Raw genomic sequence first — 14330 nt, 5'->3', positions numbered from 1 at the left:
CCTCACTCACGCTGCCCCAAGCTCGCCTCCCGCCAGCTCACTGGTGGCATTCGATGTTCATAGAAGCGTGGATCCAACACACGTGAGGGACCGCGGTGGCACGCTCCTTATGAGAATCGTCCCCAGACCAGGACCCCCCACCCACAGTCATGCTGTCTCCCACAAAACCAGCCCCTGGTGCCAAAAAGGTTGGGGACTGCTGCTTTAGTGGAAACCTGTGGAGCCAGAGGCATTCAGAATCCTGACTTTAAAGATTTTTAGAAACTAATGATACAAATACTGCATATTACTTAACAGCCCAATAGTTTCTGCGACAGTTAACTTGTAACCAAAACATTAATACTTCTGCAGCAAACGTATAAACGTTCACACTAAGTAAACATTATAACAAGCATAAAGTCAGTTCAAAGCACAGCATATGGCCTGATGAATTCAGGGCAGATTTTTCCTGCCATTTTTTCAATTTCTGAATTATAGATGATAGATAGTGAATCTCTTAAATTAGCTTAGTTTACCAAACTTATATACTAACTAATATCAAGAGATCAAAGGAAGTCATTCAGGTACTGATTAGATAACGTAAACACTCTCAAATCTAAAAAAGAGGAAAAAATCCACAAACTTAAGAATTTTTCAGGACTTCCCTGGTGGTCCAGTGGCTAAGATTCTGAGCTCCCAATGCATGGGGCCTGGGTTCACTCCCTGGCTAGGGAACTAGACCCTACATGCAGCAACTAAAGAACCTGCGGGGCGCAACGAAGATCAAAGATCCCTCGGGCCACAACTAAGACCTGGTACAGCCAAATAAAGCAATAAATAAATATTTTTTAAAAAGAATTTATCATAATAACAAATGGATACCATAAATTTAGTGTACATTTATTTCTCTGTATCACTTGACACAAGATCAGACAAACTAGCTCTTGTGATTAATAATTTTAGAAGAAATTTTTCACATTGTTTTTGGACTATTATTTTATATCAAGTTTTCCTAGCAGTTCAGCTACAACCCCATGCTCTAGCCAGCCGCAACTACTGAAGCCCCCACGCCCTTGAGCTCATGCTCTGCAACAAGCAGCCAACCATCACTGCCTGGTGACTGAAATTTTTAACAAAAATGGTTCATATAATCTGCATCTAAAAGGACTGAGTCCTGAGTGCTCTTGAAGCTGCAAAGAATACTGTGTCTCTCAACAGACCAGAAGACTGGTCAAATGAGTCTTTCCTAAAATGGGACAGAGGATGACTTTCTAATTTTGCACTTTAAACTCAGAGATTGAGTATAACCAAATATGTAGATCTAGAAGTCTTAATATAATTTAACTATTCAAATGTACTTAATATTCGCAAAGATATACAAGAAACAAGATGAACATGAATTGAGGCTGACTGCTAGCTGTTTTCCAATACAACTCTCTTAAAGTTAGGCACAAGTGAACTGAGTCTCCTAGATTCTGGGAAGCCAGTGTGAACATGTGATTGCTAGATTCCATCAATGGGATGTAAGTGGAAATGATGTAGGCAACTCTGGGTTGTGTCCTTAAAGAGAAAGTCCTGACTTCAGAACCTCCTGTCCCTTCTTCTTCTATACTCTGCTGCTTTTTTAGAACACACGTTACAGTGAGCTGTCTTGGACAATGCAGGAGATACCCTAAGAATGAGAGAGAAAGACAACAGAAAAGCCTGTCCCTGACAATGCAGAGCTATCACGTTAGCCCTAGAATACTCACAATCAGATTGAAAGAGACAGTCTTATTTTATCTAACCCACCGTTATCCTGACTTGATGGCAGCAGCCGAAACTGTATCCTATTACAAATATACTGTAGGTATTCAATAAATACTACAGTAGACTTTTATAAAAGAAATAAGCATTCTGCCTCAAACTTTGGTTCTATGTTTCCTTCCTGTAAATAACTCCTTTATTTAAAAAATCTACTGTATAAAAGCTCCTTTGCTTATACAGTTAAAAATTATCATTAATATTTACAAAGGAAACATAGAACAAAACTTTATTCTATCCTCCTCCACCCTGCCCCTCTGTTATTTAATGAACGGTATTAGTAGTAGTTAGGGTATAGTCACTGTGGACCTAAAAAATGAACTTAAGGTTTTATAGCCTTTCAAAATCTATTTTGCTTGTAAGTAGAACAGTTTCTATATTAGTTGCTACCACTTTTATTCAATATTTATTTCTAAACATTTATTAAATGTTTATAATCTTTCAAGGTATGCTGCTGCTGCTGCTGCTAAGTCACTTCAGTCGTGTCCGACTTTGCGCGACCCCATAGACGGCAGCCCACCAGGCTCCCCCATCCCTGGGATTCTCCAGGCAAGAACACTGGAGTGGGTTGCCATTTCCTTCTCCAATGCATGAAAATGAAAAGTGAAAGTGAAGTCGCTCAGTCGTGTCCGACTGTTTGCGACCCCATGGACCGCAGCCCACCAGGCTTCTCTGCCCATGGGATTTTTCAGGCAAGAGTACTGGAGTGGGGTGCCATTGCCTTCTCCGTCAAGGTATGCTGCTGCTGCTGCTAAGTCGCTTCAGTAGTGTCCGACTCTATGCGACCCCATAGATGGCAGCCCACCAGGCTCCCCCATCCCTGGGATTCTCCAGGCAAGAACACTAGAGTGGGTTGCCATTTCCTTCTCCCAAGGTATGCTAGGTCCTGAGAATAAAAAGACAAGACCTACCATAAAGGTACAATCTATTGTGGTAAACAAACAGACAAATTACTATGATACAGACTCATACAGAAAACTTCAAATTGGAAGGAGTACTTACCTAAATGAGATTGTAGGTAAACATTTGTGAGGGGAAAAGAAGAATGTCAGGGACGGCTTCCCAAAAGAAGTACTACCTGATCTAAGTAAATTTTTAAGGAAAACAAGAATCAGTGGAACAGAGGGAGAAAGCTTAATAGGCAAAATGAGAAGCATGCACAAAAGGAATGCAAATAAGAACCGGGAAGCTTCAAGAAGTTACAGGCATAGTTCACAAAGACTGGAGGGCAAAATGTGGGAGAAAAGTAGGGCAGAGTAGCTTGTTGTTGTTCAATCACTAAGTTGTGTCCAACTCTGCCTTTCCGACCAGGCTTCCCGGTCCTTCACTGTCTCCTGAAGTTTGCTCAACCTCATGTCCATTGAGTCTGTGATACCATCCAACCATCTCATCCTCTGTCATCCCCTTCTTCTCCTGCCTTCCATCTTTCCCAGCATTGAGGTCTTTTCTAGTGATTTAGCTCTTCACATCACGTGGCCAAAGTACTGCAGCTTCAGCATCAGCATTAGTCTTTCCAGTGAATATTCAAGGTTGATTTCCTTTAGGATCGACTGGTTTGATCTTGCTGTACAAGGAGACTCTCAAGAGTCTTCTCTAGCACCACAATTAGAAACCACCAAATTTTCAACCCTTACCCTACTTTATATATTATGGTCCAACTCTCATATCCGTACATGACTACTGGAAAAACCATAGCTTTGACTAGATGGACTTCTGTAAGCAAAGTGATATCTCTGCTATTTAATATGCTAAGTTTGTCATGGCTTCTCTTCCAAGGAGCAAGTGTCTTCTAATTTTGTGGCTGCAGTCACCATCTTCAGTGATTCTGGAGCCCAAAAAAAGAATATCTGTCAGTTTCCGGTTTTTCCCCTCTCTATTTGCCATGATCTTAGTTTTTCAAATCTTAAGTTTTAAGCCAGTTTTTCACTCTTCTCTTTCACCTCCATCAAGTGGCTCTTTAGCTCCTCTTCACTTTCTGCCATTAGAGTGGTATCATTTACATATCTGAAGCTGTTGACCTTTCTCCTGGCAATTATGATACCAGCTTGGGATCATCCAGTCCACCACTTAGAATGATGTATAAGTTAAATAATCTTCCCTAGTGGCTCAGATGGTAAATAATCTGCCTGCAATGCAGGAGACTCGATCTGATCTGAGTTGGAAAGATGCCCTGGAGAAGGAAATGGTAACTCACTCCGGTATTCTTGCCTGGGAAATCTAATGGACAGAGAAGCCTGGCGGACTACAGTCCATGAGGTCACAGAGAGTAGGACACAACTGAGTAACCAGCAATTTCACTTTCATAAATTAAATAAGCAGGGTGACAATACACAGCCTTGATGTACTCCTTTCCCAATTCGGAACCAGTCTGTTGTTCCATGTCCAGTTCTAACTGTTGCTTCTTGACCTGCAGACAGGTTTCTCAGGAGACAGGTAAGGTGGTCTGGTATTCCCATCTTTCAGAATTTTCCATAGTTTGTTGTGATCCACACAGTCAAAGCCTTCAGCATAGTGAATGAAGCAGATTTTTTTTTTAATCCCCTTGCTTTTTCTATGATCCAATGGATGTTGGTGACATGATCTCTGGTTCCTCCACCTTTTCTAAATCCAGCATGTACATCTGAAGTTCTCGGTTCATGTACTACTAAAGATGAACTTGAAGGATTTTGAGCATTACCTTGTTAGCATGTGAAATGAGCATAAATGACAACAGTTTGAACATCCTTTGGCACTGTCTTTCTTTGGGATTGAAATGAAAACTGACCTTTTCCAGTCCTGTGGCCACTGCTGAGTTTTCCAAATCTGCTGGCATGCAGAGTACAGCACTTTAACAGCATCATCTTTTAGGATTTGAAATAGCTCAGCTGGAATTCCATCACCTTCACTAACTTTGCTTGTAGTGATGCTTCCTAAGGCCCACTTGACTTCACACTCCAGGATGTCTGGCTCTAGGTGAGTGACATCATTGTGGTTATCTGGGTCATTAAGATCTTTTCTGTATAGTTCTGTGTATTCTTGCCACCTCTTCATAATCTCTTCTGCCTCTGTCAGGTCTTTTCCATTTCAGTCCTTTATTGTGCCCATCTTTGCATGAAATGTTTCCTTGGTAGCTCCAATTTTCTTAAAAAGATCTCTAGTTTTTCCCATTCTACTGTTTTCCTCTATTTCTTTGCATTGTTCACTTAAGGCTTTCTTACCTCTCCTTGCTGTTCTCTGGAACCCTGCATTCAGTTGGCTGTATCTTTCCCTTTCTCCTTTACATTTCTCTAAAATTTCCATCCACTGCTAGGAAGTCAACTCCAAAAATCTGTACCTCCATTTAGACTTCTCTCCTGAGCTCCAGACCACTACATCCAAATGCCAGCTGGACATTTCCATTTGAATAAACCTCTGGCACCAAAAGCTCAACAAGTCTAAAACTAAACTGTCCTATATGAGTGACTGATTTTTTCTCATTCTCTCACACCTAAATAATTTCTTCATTTAAACATCAAGTTCTATTGATTAAACCTCTAAACAGCTCTGAAATCTATGTATTAGGTTGGTGCAAAAGTAACTGCAGTTTTTGCACTGTTGAAATTTGCTGCTTGATTTTGGAATACATTGTTAATGATGTGGGTATGTTATCGTTTTAATGTGCATTTCTGGTTTTTTCTTTTTGCTGACTTATTACTTGCTGTTTATTTTGTATTTATTTTAGACTATGGAAATGATGTTAGACAAAACACAAATTCAAGCAATTTTCTTACAAGTTCAAAATGGGTCGTAAAGCAGTGGGGACAAATTGTAACATCAACAACGCATTTGGCTCAGGAACTGCTAATGAACATACAGTGCAGTGATGTTTCAACAAGTTGTGCGAAGGAGACCAGAGCCTTGAAGATGAGGAGAACGGTGGTTGGCCATTGGAAGCTGACAACGACAACTGAGAGTCATCATCAAAGCTGATCCTCTTACAACTACACGAGAAGCTGCTAAAGAACTCAACATCAATCATTCTACGGCTGTTCAGCATTTGAAGCAGACTGGAAAGGTGAAAAAGCTCTTTAAGTGGACACCTCATGAGCTGATCAAAAATCAAAAAAATCGTCATTTTGAAGTCCCATCTTCTCTCACTATATGCAACAACAAGGAACCATTTCTTGATCAAATTGTGTTGTGCAATGAAAAGTGGATTGTATATGATAACCAGCGATGGCCAGCTCAGTGGTTGGACTGAGATGCTCCAAATCACTTCCCAAAGCCAACTCTGTACCAGAAAAAGGTCAAGGTCACTGTCTGGTGGTCTGCTGCCTGTCTGATCCACCACAGCTTTCTGAATCCTGACGAAATCATTACATCTGAGAAGTATGCTCAGCAAATCAATGAGATGCACTGAAAAACTGCCAATGCCTGCAGTCAGCATTGGTCAACAGAAAGGGCCCAATTCTCCACAACAACACCTGACTGTACTTTGCACAACCAACACCAAAAGTTGAATAAAGTTTTGCCTCATCTGCCATATTCACCTGACCTCTCACCAACCAACTACCAAGCATCTCAATTTTCTGCAAGGAAAAAGCTTCCACGACCAGTAGGACCCAGAAAATGCTTTCCAAGAGTTCACAGAATTGCAAAGCATGGATTTTTTTATGCTACAGGAATAAACGAAACTTAATTCTCATTGGCAAAAAAGTGTTGATTTTAATGGTTCCTATTTTGATTAATAAAGATCTGTTTGGGCCTAATTGTTAATAATAATTTAAAATTCACGGTCCAAAACCACAATTATATTTGCACCAACCTAATATTTCCCTTCTTTTCAGTGGTCACTTCTCTAATTCTATACACTAGGCCAAATTCCTTGGTCTTATAGACAAGTATTATCACTCCAAACGTACAGCCTCAAAATGCCCTGGTATTCCTCATCTGTATGTCCTCATCCATGCCACTGTCTCTGCTTAGAACTCTCCCACATTCCTCTCCCAACTCCATTCAGATGTCAACCTTCTCTTAAAAGCCAAGTCAGATCAAGTCTAGATGAGTGCTTATCAAACTAAGTTCAAATTGTTTTTGAAGAAATATTATATGTTTATTCATCCAATAAGCACTGTATAGCAGATCACACTTTTTAAAATTTATTAATTGGAGAATAACTGCTTTACAATGTTGTGTTGGTTTCTGCCGTACAACGACGTGAATCAGCTATAAGTATACATATATTCTCCCCCTCTTGAACCACATGGCCCCATCCTACCCCTCTAGGTTGTCACAGAGCACCAGGCTGAGGTCCCTGTGTTACAAAGCAACTTCCCACTAGCTAGTGAGAAGCTATTTCACATATGATAATGTATACATTCAATGCTACTCTCTCAATTCGTCTTCCCCCACTGTGTCCCCAAGTCTGTTCTCCATGTCTGCATCTCTATTCCTACCCTACAAATAAGTTTATCACTAGCATTTTTCTAGATGCCATATATATGCGTTAAAAATATATACTTGTTTTTCTCTTTCTGGCCTACAATGTTGGCCAGAGCCTCTGTTTAACAGGCTCTAGGTTCATCTACCTCAGTTCAACTGACTCAAATTCATTCCTTTTAATGGCTGAATAATATTCTATTGTATATATGTACCACAATTTCTTTGTCCAATCATCTTCAATGGACACCTAGGTTGCTTCCACATCCTGGCTATTGTAAATAGTGCCGCAATGAACTAATTGCTTCTTTTAATTCCAACTGAACTAATTGCTTCTTTTAACTTTCCTGTTACAGTGGCATTTCCAAAAGTCAAGAAACAAGTCTTCAGTTCAGTCACTCAGTCATGTCCGACTCTTTGCGACCCCATAAATCGCAGCATGCCAGGCCTCCCTGTCCATCACCAACTCCTGGAGTTCACTCAGACTCACGGCCATCGAGTCGGTGGTGCCATCCAGCCATCTCATACTCTGTCGCCCCCTTCTCTTCCTGCCCCCCATCCCTCCCAGCATCAGTCTTTTCCAACGAGTCAACTCTTCGCATGAGGTGACCAAAGCACTGGAGTTTCAGCTTTAGCATCATTCCTTCCAAAGAACACCCAGGGCTGATCTCCTTTAGAATGGACTGGTTGGACCTCCTTGCAGTCCAAGGGACTATCAAGAGTCTTCTTCAACACCACAGTTCAAAAGCATCAAGTCTTCGGCGCTCAGCCTTGTTCACAGTCCAACTCTCACATCCATACATGAATACTGGAAAAACTGTAGCCTTGACTAGATGGACCTTTGTTGGCAAAGTAATGTCTCTGCTTTTTAATATGCTATCTACGTTGGTCATAACTTTCCTTCCAAGGAGTAAGCGTCTTTTAATTTCATGGCTGCAATCACCATCTTCACAGTGCTTAGCATAATGAAAGAAAGACGTTTAACAGGTGCTTAATAAAAGTTGACTGAATTGTTTTTAAAGCTAAAAATATTACGGTGAAGTAGCAGGCACTTAAAATATCCAGAAGAGTACATATACCTAGGAAGACAGGTTGACAGTGGGAAATCACAGAAGGTTTATGACTAGAGAGGTAACAGGAAACTGAAGAACAGACTAGTTAGATTCCACAACTCAGCCACATTTATCTAAGGAAGAAGTACTTCTGTGTTGAAGCCTTTCTGTGACTAACAAGGCCCACCAATTCTCTAGTTCCACCATTTCTCTATAACTAGAATTCTCCAGTTATTGAGAATTTTTGGCTACTCTTACATGATGAGGTGCAATCCTGGCAATTCTTTTTTTTTTTTTAATATTTATTTACGTATTTATTTATTTTGGCTGTGTTGAGTCCTGGCTGCAGCTCTCAGGATCTCTCACAGCAGTGCATAGCCTCTCCAGCTGTGACATGAGGGCTCCAGAGCACACGGGCTCAGTAGTCTCGGCACACAGGCTTAGTTGCACCGAGGCATGTGGGATCTTAGTTACTGGACTAATGATCAAATGCTCATCCCCTGCATTGCAAGGTGGATTCTTAACCACTGGACCATCAGGGAAGTTTCCATCCTGTCAATTCTATAACCAAAATTGATCATGTACCTATTCCTTCCTTCTTAGTCCCAGTGGGACATAGCATTGCACAGCTTTAGAGTCAGGAAATGTGCATTGGCATGTCTTAATTCAGCTATGCCACATTAGGAAAGTCACCTAACTTTGCTAAGTCTCATGTTCAGTTTCCTTATCTATCAAATGGAGACAATTATCTTTCAAAAGGATGGGTGGATTAGAGATAATGTATTTAAAAGGACCGTATTTAAATTTTAAATGTATTTAAATTTGTATTACCAAAGGACTAGTCTTGCACAAAATAAACATTCAATAAATGCTAACAATGATTACTGGCCATCTATTAACTCAAGTTTTCATTATGTCTCACTTTTTCTTCTTGATTTGCCACCTCTGATTATTCTGAACCATTTTAGGCATGATTGATGTACCAATGTACTGAAGTACTTGCTGTTGCTTAGTCATGAAGCTGTGTCCAACTCTTTTGTGATCTCATGGACCGTAGCCCACCAAGCTCCTCTGTCCATGGGATTTTACCAGCAAGAATACTGGAGTGGTTTGCCATTTCCTTCTCCAGGGGATCCTTCCAATTGAACCCAAGTCACCTGAACTGCAGGCGGATTCTTTACCACTGAGTCACCTGGGAAGCCCACTAATGTACAAGTCTACCTTAATTTTACTAATCACATCATTTTCCTGCTCAAAAACTAATTATTTCTTACAAAATAAAGCCCATGCCCCTTTGCTGACCATTTAAGGAACTCCATGATATGGCTTCAAACTGTCCATCAGGGGCCACTACAAACTGCTACTTCAGCATACCTTCCCAAAGGAATGACTACTCCAGAATACCCTTCTTTCCTATCTACAACTGTGCAACATAGCCTCTCCAACATATCCACCAAAGATCAAGTTCAAATGCCACGTGCCTTGATGAAGTCTTCCCTGATACTCTCAAATGGAAAGTGATCTGTCCCTCCCCTGAAATCACACAGCCTTTATTTGTACCATCAAAGGGATCTAAATAAATATTGGCTGGAGTCCTAATATACCAGACACTGATGGCTATTTTGGAAATAAAGGAAAGAAATCTCAAGGCATTTCCATTCTGTCTCTTCAGGTGCTCATCATTATTTAACTTGAGTCGTAATTTTGTGGGTCTCATCTCCAATGCTAGTTATAAACTCCTTGAGGACAAACATCTACCCCCCAAAACCCCTACTCCTCCTTCAAGACTCAGTTCAAATGTGATCTCTACTAAGTCTTCCTCAATCATTGCCAAAAGGTATTTATTACCTTCTGGTAGTCCTATCCTCTCCATGGTCTTCAATGCTTGCTTAAGAATGAATGAAAACTACATTTCTAAATATATCTTAAGTGAATGGATGCTAACTTTCCTAAACTAGAACACTACTAAACTAATTCATCATACTCTTTTCTTTCATTTTTAACTGTTCTTTATTTCTATGTTCATGATAGGTTTGTTCTTATCCAACTACTGCCTCTACTGTGAGTTTTCTAAAGCATAGCTGGAACCATATTCAGAGACGTATGGTCTTTGAACAAACAGAGCTATTTGACCCACATGAAATGAAAGACCACTATCAATTCACTGTTAGTATGATATGCTAAGAGGCTTTCCAGGTGGCACTAGTTGTAAAGAGCCCACCTGCCAATGCAAGAGACATAAAAGACAGTTTCCACTCCTGAGTCAGGAAGATCCCCTCGAGGACATTGGCAACCCACTCTGGTATATTCTTGCCTGGAGAGTCTCATGGACAGAGAAGCCTGACAGGCTACAGTCTTATAGGGTCACAAAGAGTTGGACAGGACCGAGGCAACTTAGCATACACACAGCACATGATATGCTGTAAGACCAAAGTTGTCAAAGATTTTATTTTATCAAGCTCCAAAGTACATCTGCTACCCACAACCATCTCTATCTGAAGAAATAAAAGTTTTCCCTCAAGGTACAAGTGACTGTGCATGTGGGCATGCTAAGTCGCTTCAGCAGAGTTCGACTCTTTGTAACCCTGTGGACTGTGGCCAGCCAGGCTCCTCTGCCCATGGGATTCTGCAGGCAAGAATACTGCTGGAATGGGTTGCCATGCCCTCCTCCAAGCGACTCTTATGTCTTCTGCATTGGCAGGCAGGTTTTTTATCACTAGGCCCCTTGGGAAGTCCACAAACGACTCTACATATAGAATAAATAAGCTACAAGGATAAGGGCTTCCCAGGTGGCCGCAGTGGAAAAGAATCCGACTGCCAATACAGGAGACACAGCCGACGCAGGTTTGATCCCTGAATCAGAAAGATCCCCTGGAGGAGGAAATGGCAATCCACTCCAGTATTCTTGCCGGTAAAATCCCACAGACAGAGGAGCCTGGCGGTCTATAATCCATGGGGTCGCAGAGTAAGATACGGCGAAGCGCACACAAGGATATATTGTACAGCACTGGGAATACAGCCAATACTTTATAATATCTCTAAATGCAATATAATCTATAAAAATTGTAAAGCACTATGTTGTACTTTTGAAACTAATAATGTAAATCAACTATACCCCAATTTTGTAAAAAAAAGTTCTCTAAATTACGTCTACATTGAAAGAGAAATGTGAGCTCTGGAGTTTCTCTACGGACTTCATTACTGTTCGTTGTTGGCCGGTTTTCGGGAACTTTTGGTTAACTATTCAATTTACATATGGCAGAGCCAGTCATACATTCAAGGGCACTCAAGTTAATACAGAACGACTACAACAGCCCACTCTCACCCCTCAAGACAACACAATTGTCCTCTACAGTCTGACTACAAATTTCTCCTCTTCACAAGTATTCATGCAAGGGACGTTCTGTGTGAGTACTTCTTGTCCTTAGGTGTGAAATCTTTCCAAGAGATAAGTACTTATTAAAGTTTCAGAGCAAACTGGAGAACGCTGCAGTCTTCAGCCGAATGAGTGTCACACCTGGGTGGCATGACTCCCGTTAGAAAAGGGACCTAGGAGCATGAATTTGGAAACCAGAAAACCAACGTGACCCGCTGAGTTACCGACACTACTGTCAAACACAAACTGTCCGAGACCCCTTTCGAAACACCACTTGCAGTAAACCTGACACTCAGGATCCTTTTCAAGGCCCACAGCGGACCCGGGGGGACTGGTGGCAGGGTGAGGGGAAGCAAAGCCAAGTAGAGCAGCCAGCTTAACCAAAGACGACGCGGGGCCTCAAGCAACTCAGGGAAATGAGGAGGGGGTGGGGGAGCTCCCGCCACCCTCCGCAGACGCGGCGCCCACACCCAGGCTGAGAGGACAGTGTGCGATGAATTAAAGCGGCAATCGGTACAAGAAAAGTCGAGGAACGCCTAACGATTTTTTTTTTTTTTGTAAGGGTCCCCAAGTCGAAAAACAGGGTCGGAATCACGTCGCGAAGACGTACCTCGGCGCTCGGGTGCTTGAAAGTGTCTAAAAATAGCAGCTCCATCGCCGAGTCCACCGCCATGTTTGCCGCGGGCGGGGGAAGGGGGAGGACTTCCGGGGCAGCCCTCCAAGCTCGGCGACAGCGGCTGAGGAGAAGGAGCGACGACGGTACTTCCTGTGACCAGAGCGCTGGCGCCGGAAGCCTGGACCTATCGCTACGCGTCGCGCTGCCGGAAGTCGCCTGCCCAGCCTTCTTCGGGGCGGTGGGGAGCGCTCTCCGTGCGCCGAGAGATGGGGGGGCGGTTAGAAGTGGTGGGGGGAGGAGTGGTGGGGAGGAGTGGGCGGGGAGAGTACTACGGGGTCTCAGGTGGTCCAAACCGCGTCGTCCCACCGCGTTTCAGAGCCACGACGGCCTCGGGGTGGCCGAGTGCCGAGCGGGCTTCGCAGAGGCGGAGGAAAGTTAGGGAGCCCTCCCAAGTCAGTATACCCGGTCCCGGTGAACCGCCAGCAAGTAACTTTTCCAGCGCTGGCAGGAACAAGGTGCAGTCAGCGCGGGTGAAAACTAAGGCATTTTTCTTCTTAAAGATGAAACTGTCTCAAAACGAAGAGGTTTTTTGTTTTCGTTTTCTCATCTAGAAAACTGTCCGTTGTCAGTCATAATACCTAATCCACTGGCTTATTGTGGAATTTGTTAAAAAATAAATTTCAAAAAATTGTGAAACGTGAAATGCCATGAGCGGTTACCACGTAGAGTGAAAAGGAAGCCTCCCTGGCTCCCTGTTGATGAACACTGCAGCGACTGGAACTGTTCAGCAGTCTACAGTGGCGCCAGTGCTGGATAGAGCAATTAGGAATTATTTAGTAAAATCACTCGTGCTCACCCCACTTCTAGTTTCCCAGGTGGCTCAGTGGTAAAGAATCCACCTGTCAACAGAGGAAACGCCAGGGACTCCGGTTAGACCCCTGGGTCAGGAAGATCCTCTGGAACAGGAAATGGCAACCCACTCCAGTATTCTCGCCTGGAAAAATTCTATGGACAGAGGAGCCTGGTAGGCTGCAGTCCATCCGTGGCAGAGTCGGAGACTGACCATGCATACCCACACACCCCACTTTTAGGAAACTTCTTGCACATGTGCCCAGAGAAATACCTACAGATACAAGAGTATTCATGGCAACACTTTCTACTTTTAAAAAACTGCAAGCTTAATTGTCATTAATATGAAATAATCAAAAAGAAAAAAATAAGTAAATTCTGTTATATTTATGCCATGGGATATATAAAGCACAAAGAATGCTATGGGGCTGCTGCTAAGTCGATTCAGTCATGTCCGACTCTCTGCGACCCCATAGACAGCAACCCACCAGGCTCCTCGTCCCTGGGATTATCCAGGCAAGAATACTGGAGTGGGTTGCCATTTCCTTCTCCAATGCATGCATGCACACTAAGTCGCTTCAGCCATGTCCAACTCTGGGCGACCCTATGGACAGCAGCCCACCAGGCTCCTCTGTCCACAGAATTCTCTAGGCAAGAATACTGGTGTGGCTTGCCATTTCCTTCTCCAGAAAGAATGCTGTATTTAATGCTATATCCAGTGCTATATGTACTAACATCAGTTCAGTTCAGTTCAGTCACTCAGTCGTGTCCGACTCGTTGCGACCCCATGAATCACAACACGCCAGGCCTCCCTGTCCATCACCAACTCCCAGAGTTCACTCAGACTCACGGCCATCGAGTCAGTGATGCCATCCAGCCATCTCATCCTCAGTTGTCCCCTTCTCCTCCTGCCCCCAATCCCTCCCAGCATCAGAGTCTTTTCCAATGAATCAACTCTTCACATGAGGTGGCCAAAACATTAGAGCTTCAGCTTTAGCATCATTCCTTCCAAAGAAATCCCAGGGCTGATCTCCTTCAGAATGGACTGGTTGGATCTCCTTGCAGTCCAAGGGACTCTCAAGAGTCTTCTCCAACACCATAGTTCAAAAGCATCAGTTCTTCGGTTCTCAGCCTTGTTCACAGTCCAACTCTCACAACCATACATGACTACTGGAAATACCATAGCCTTGACTAGACGGACCTTAGTCGGCAAAGCAATGTCTCTGCTTTTGAATATGCTATCTAGGTTGGTCATAAC

General features: G+C 42.8%; 1 protein-coding gene across 1 annotated transcript in view; it reads right to left on the bottom strand.

Moving 5' to 3' along the window:
- VIRMA (vir like m6A methyltransferase associated) overlaps positions 1-12280 on the bottom strand; it is a 39925-nt gene extending 27645 nt beyond the window's left edge. The window contains exon 1 of the mRNA XM_068983403.1: positions 12218-12280. Within this exon, the coding sequence (XP_068839504.1) occupies positions 12218-12280 (63 nt within the window). The remainder of the gene's footprint in view (positions 1-12217) is intronic.
- Positions 12281-14330: the final 2050 nt, after the last annotated feature.

This window comes from Capricornis sumatraensis, chromosome 11 (genome assembly GCF_032405125.1).
Source record: "Capricornis sumatraensis isolate serow.1 chromosome 11, serow.2, whole genome shotgun sequence".
Taxonomy (NCBI): Eukaryota; Metazoa; Chordata; class Mammalia; order Artiodactyla; family Bovidae; genus Capricornis; species Capricornis sumatraensis.
The sequence above is the reverse complement of the archived record's forward strand: the minus strand, read 5'-3'. Positions and strand labels throughout refer to the sequence as shown.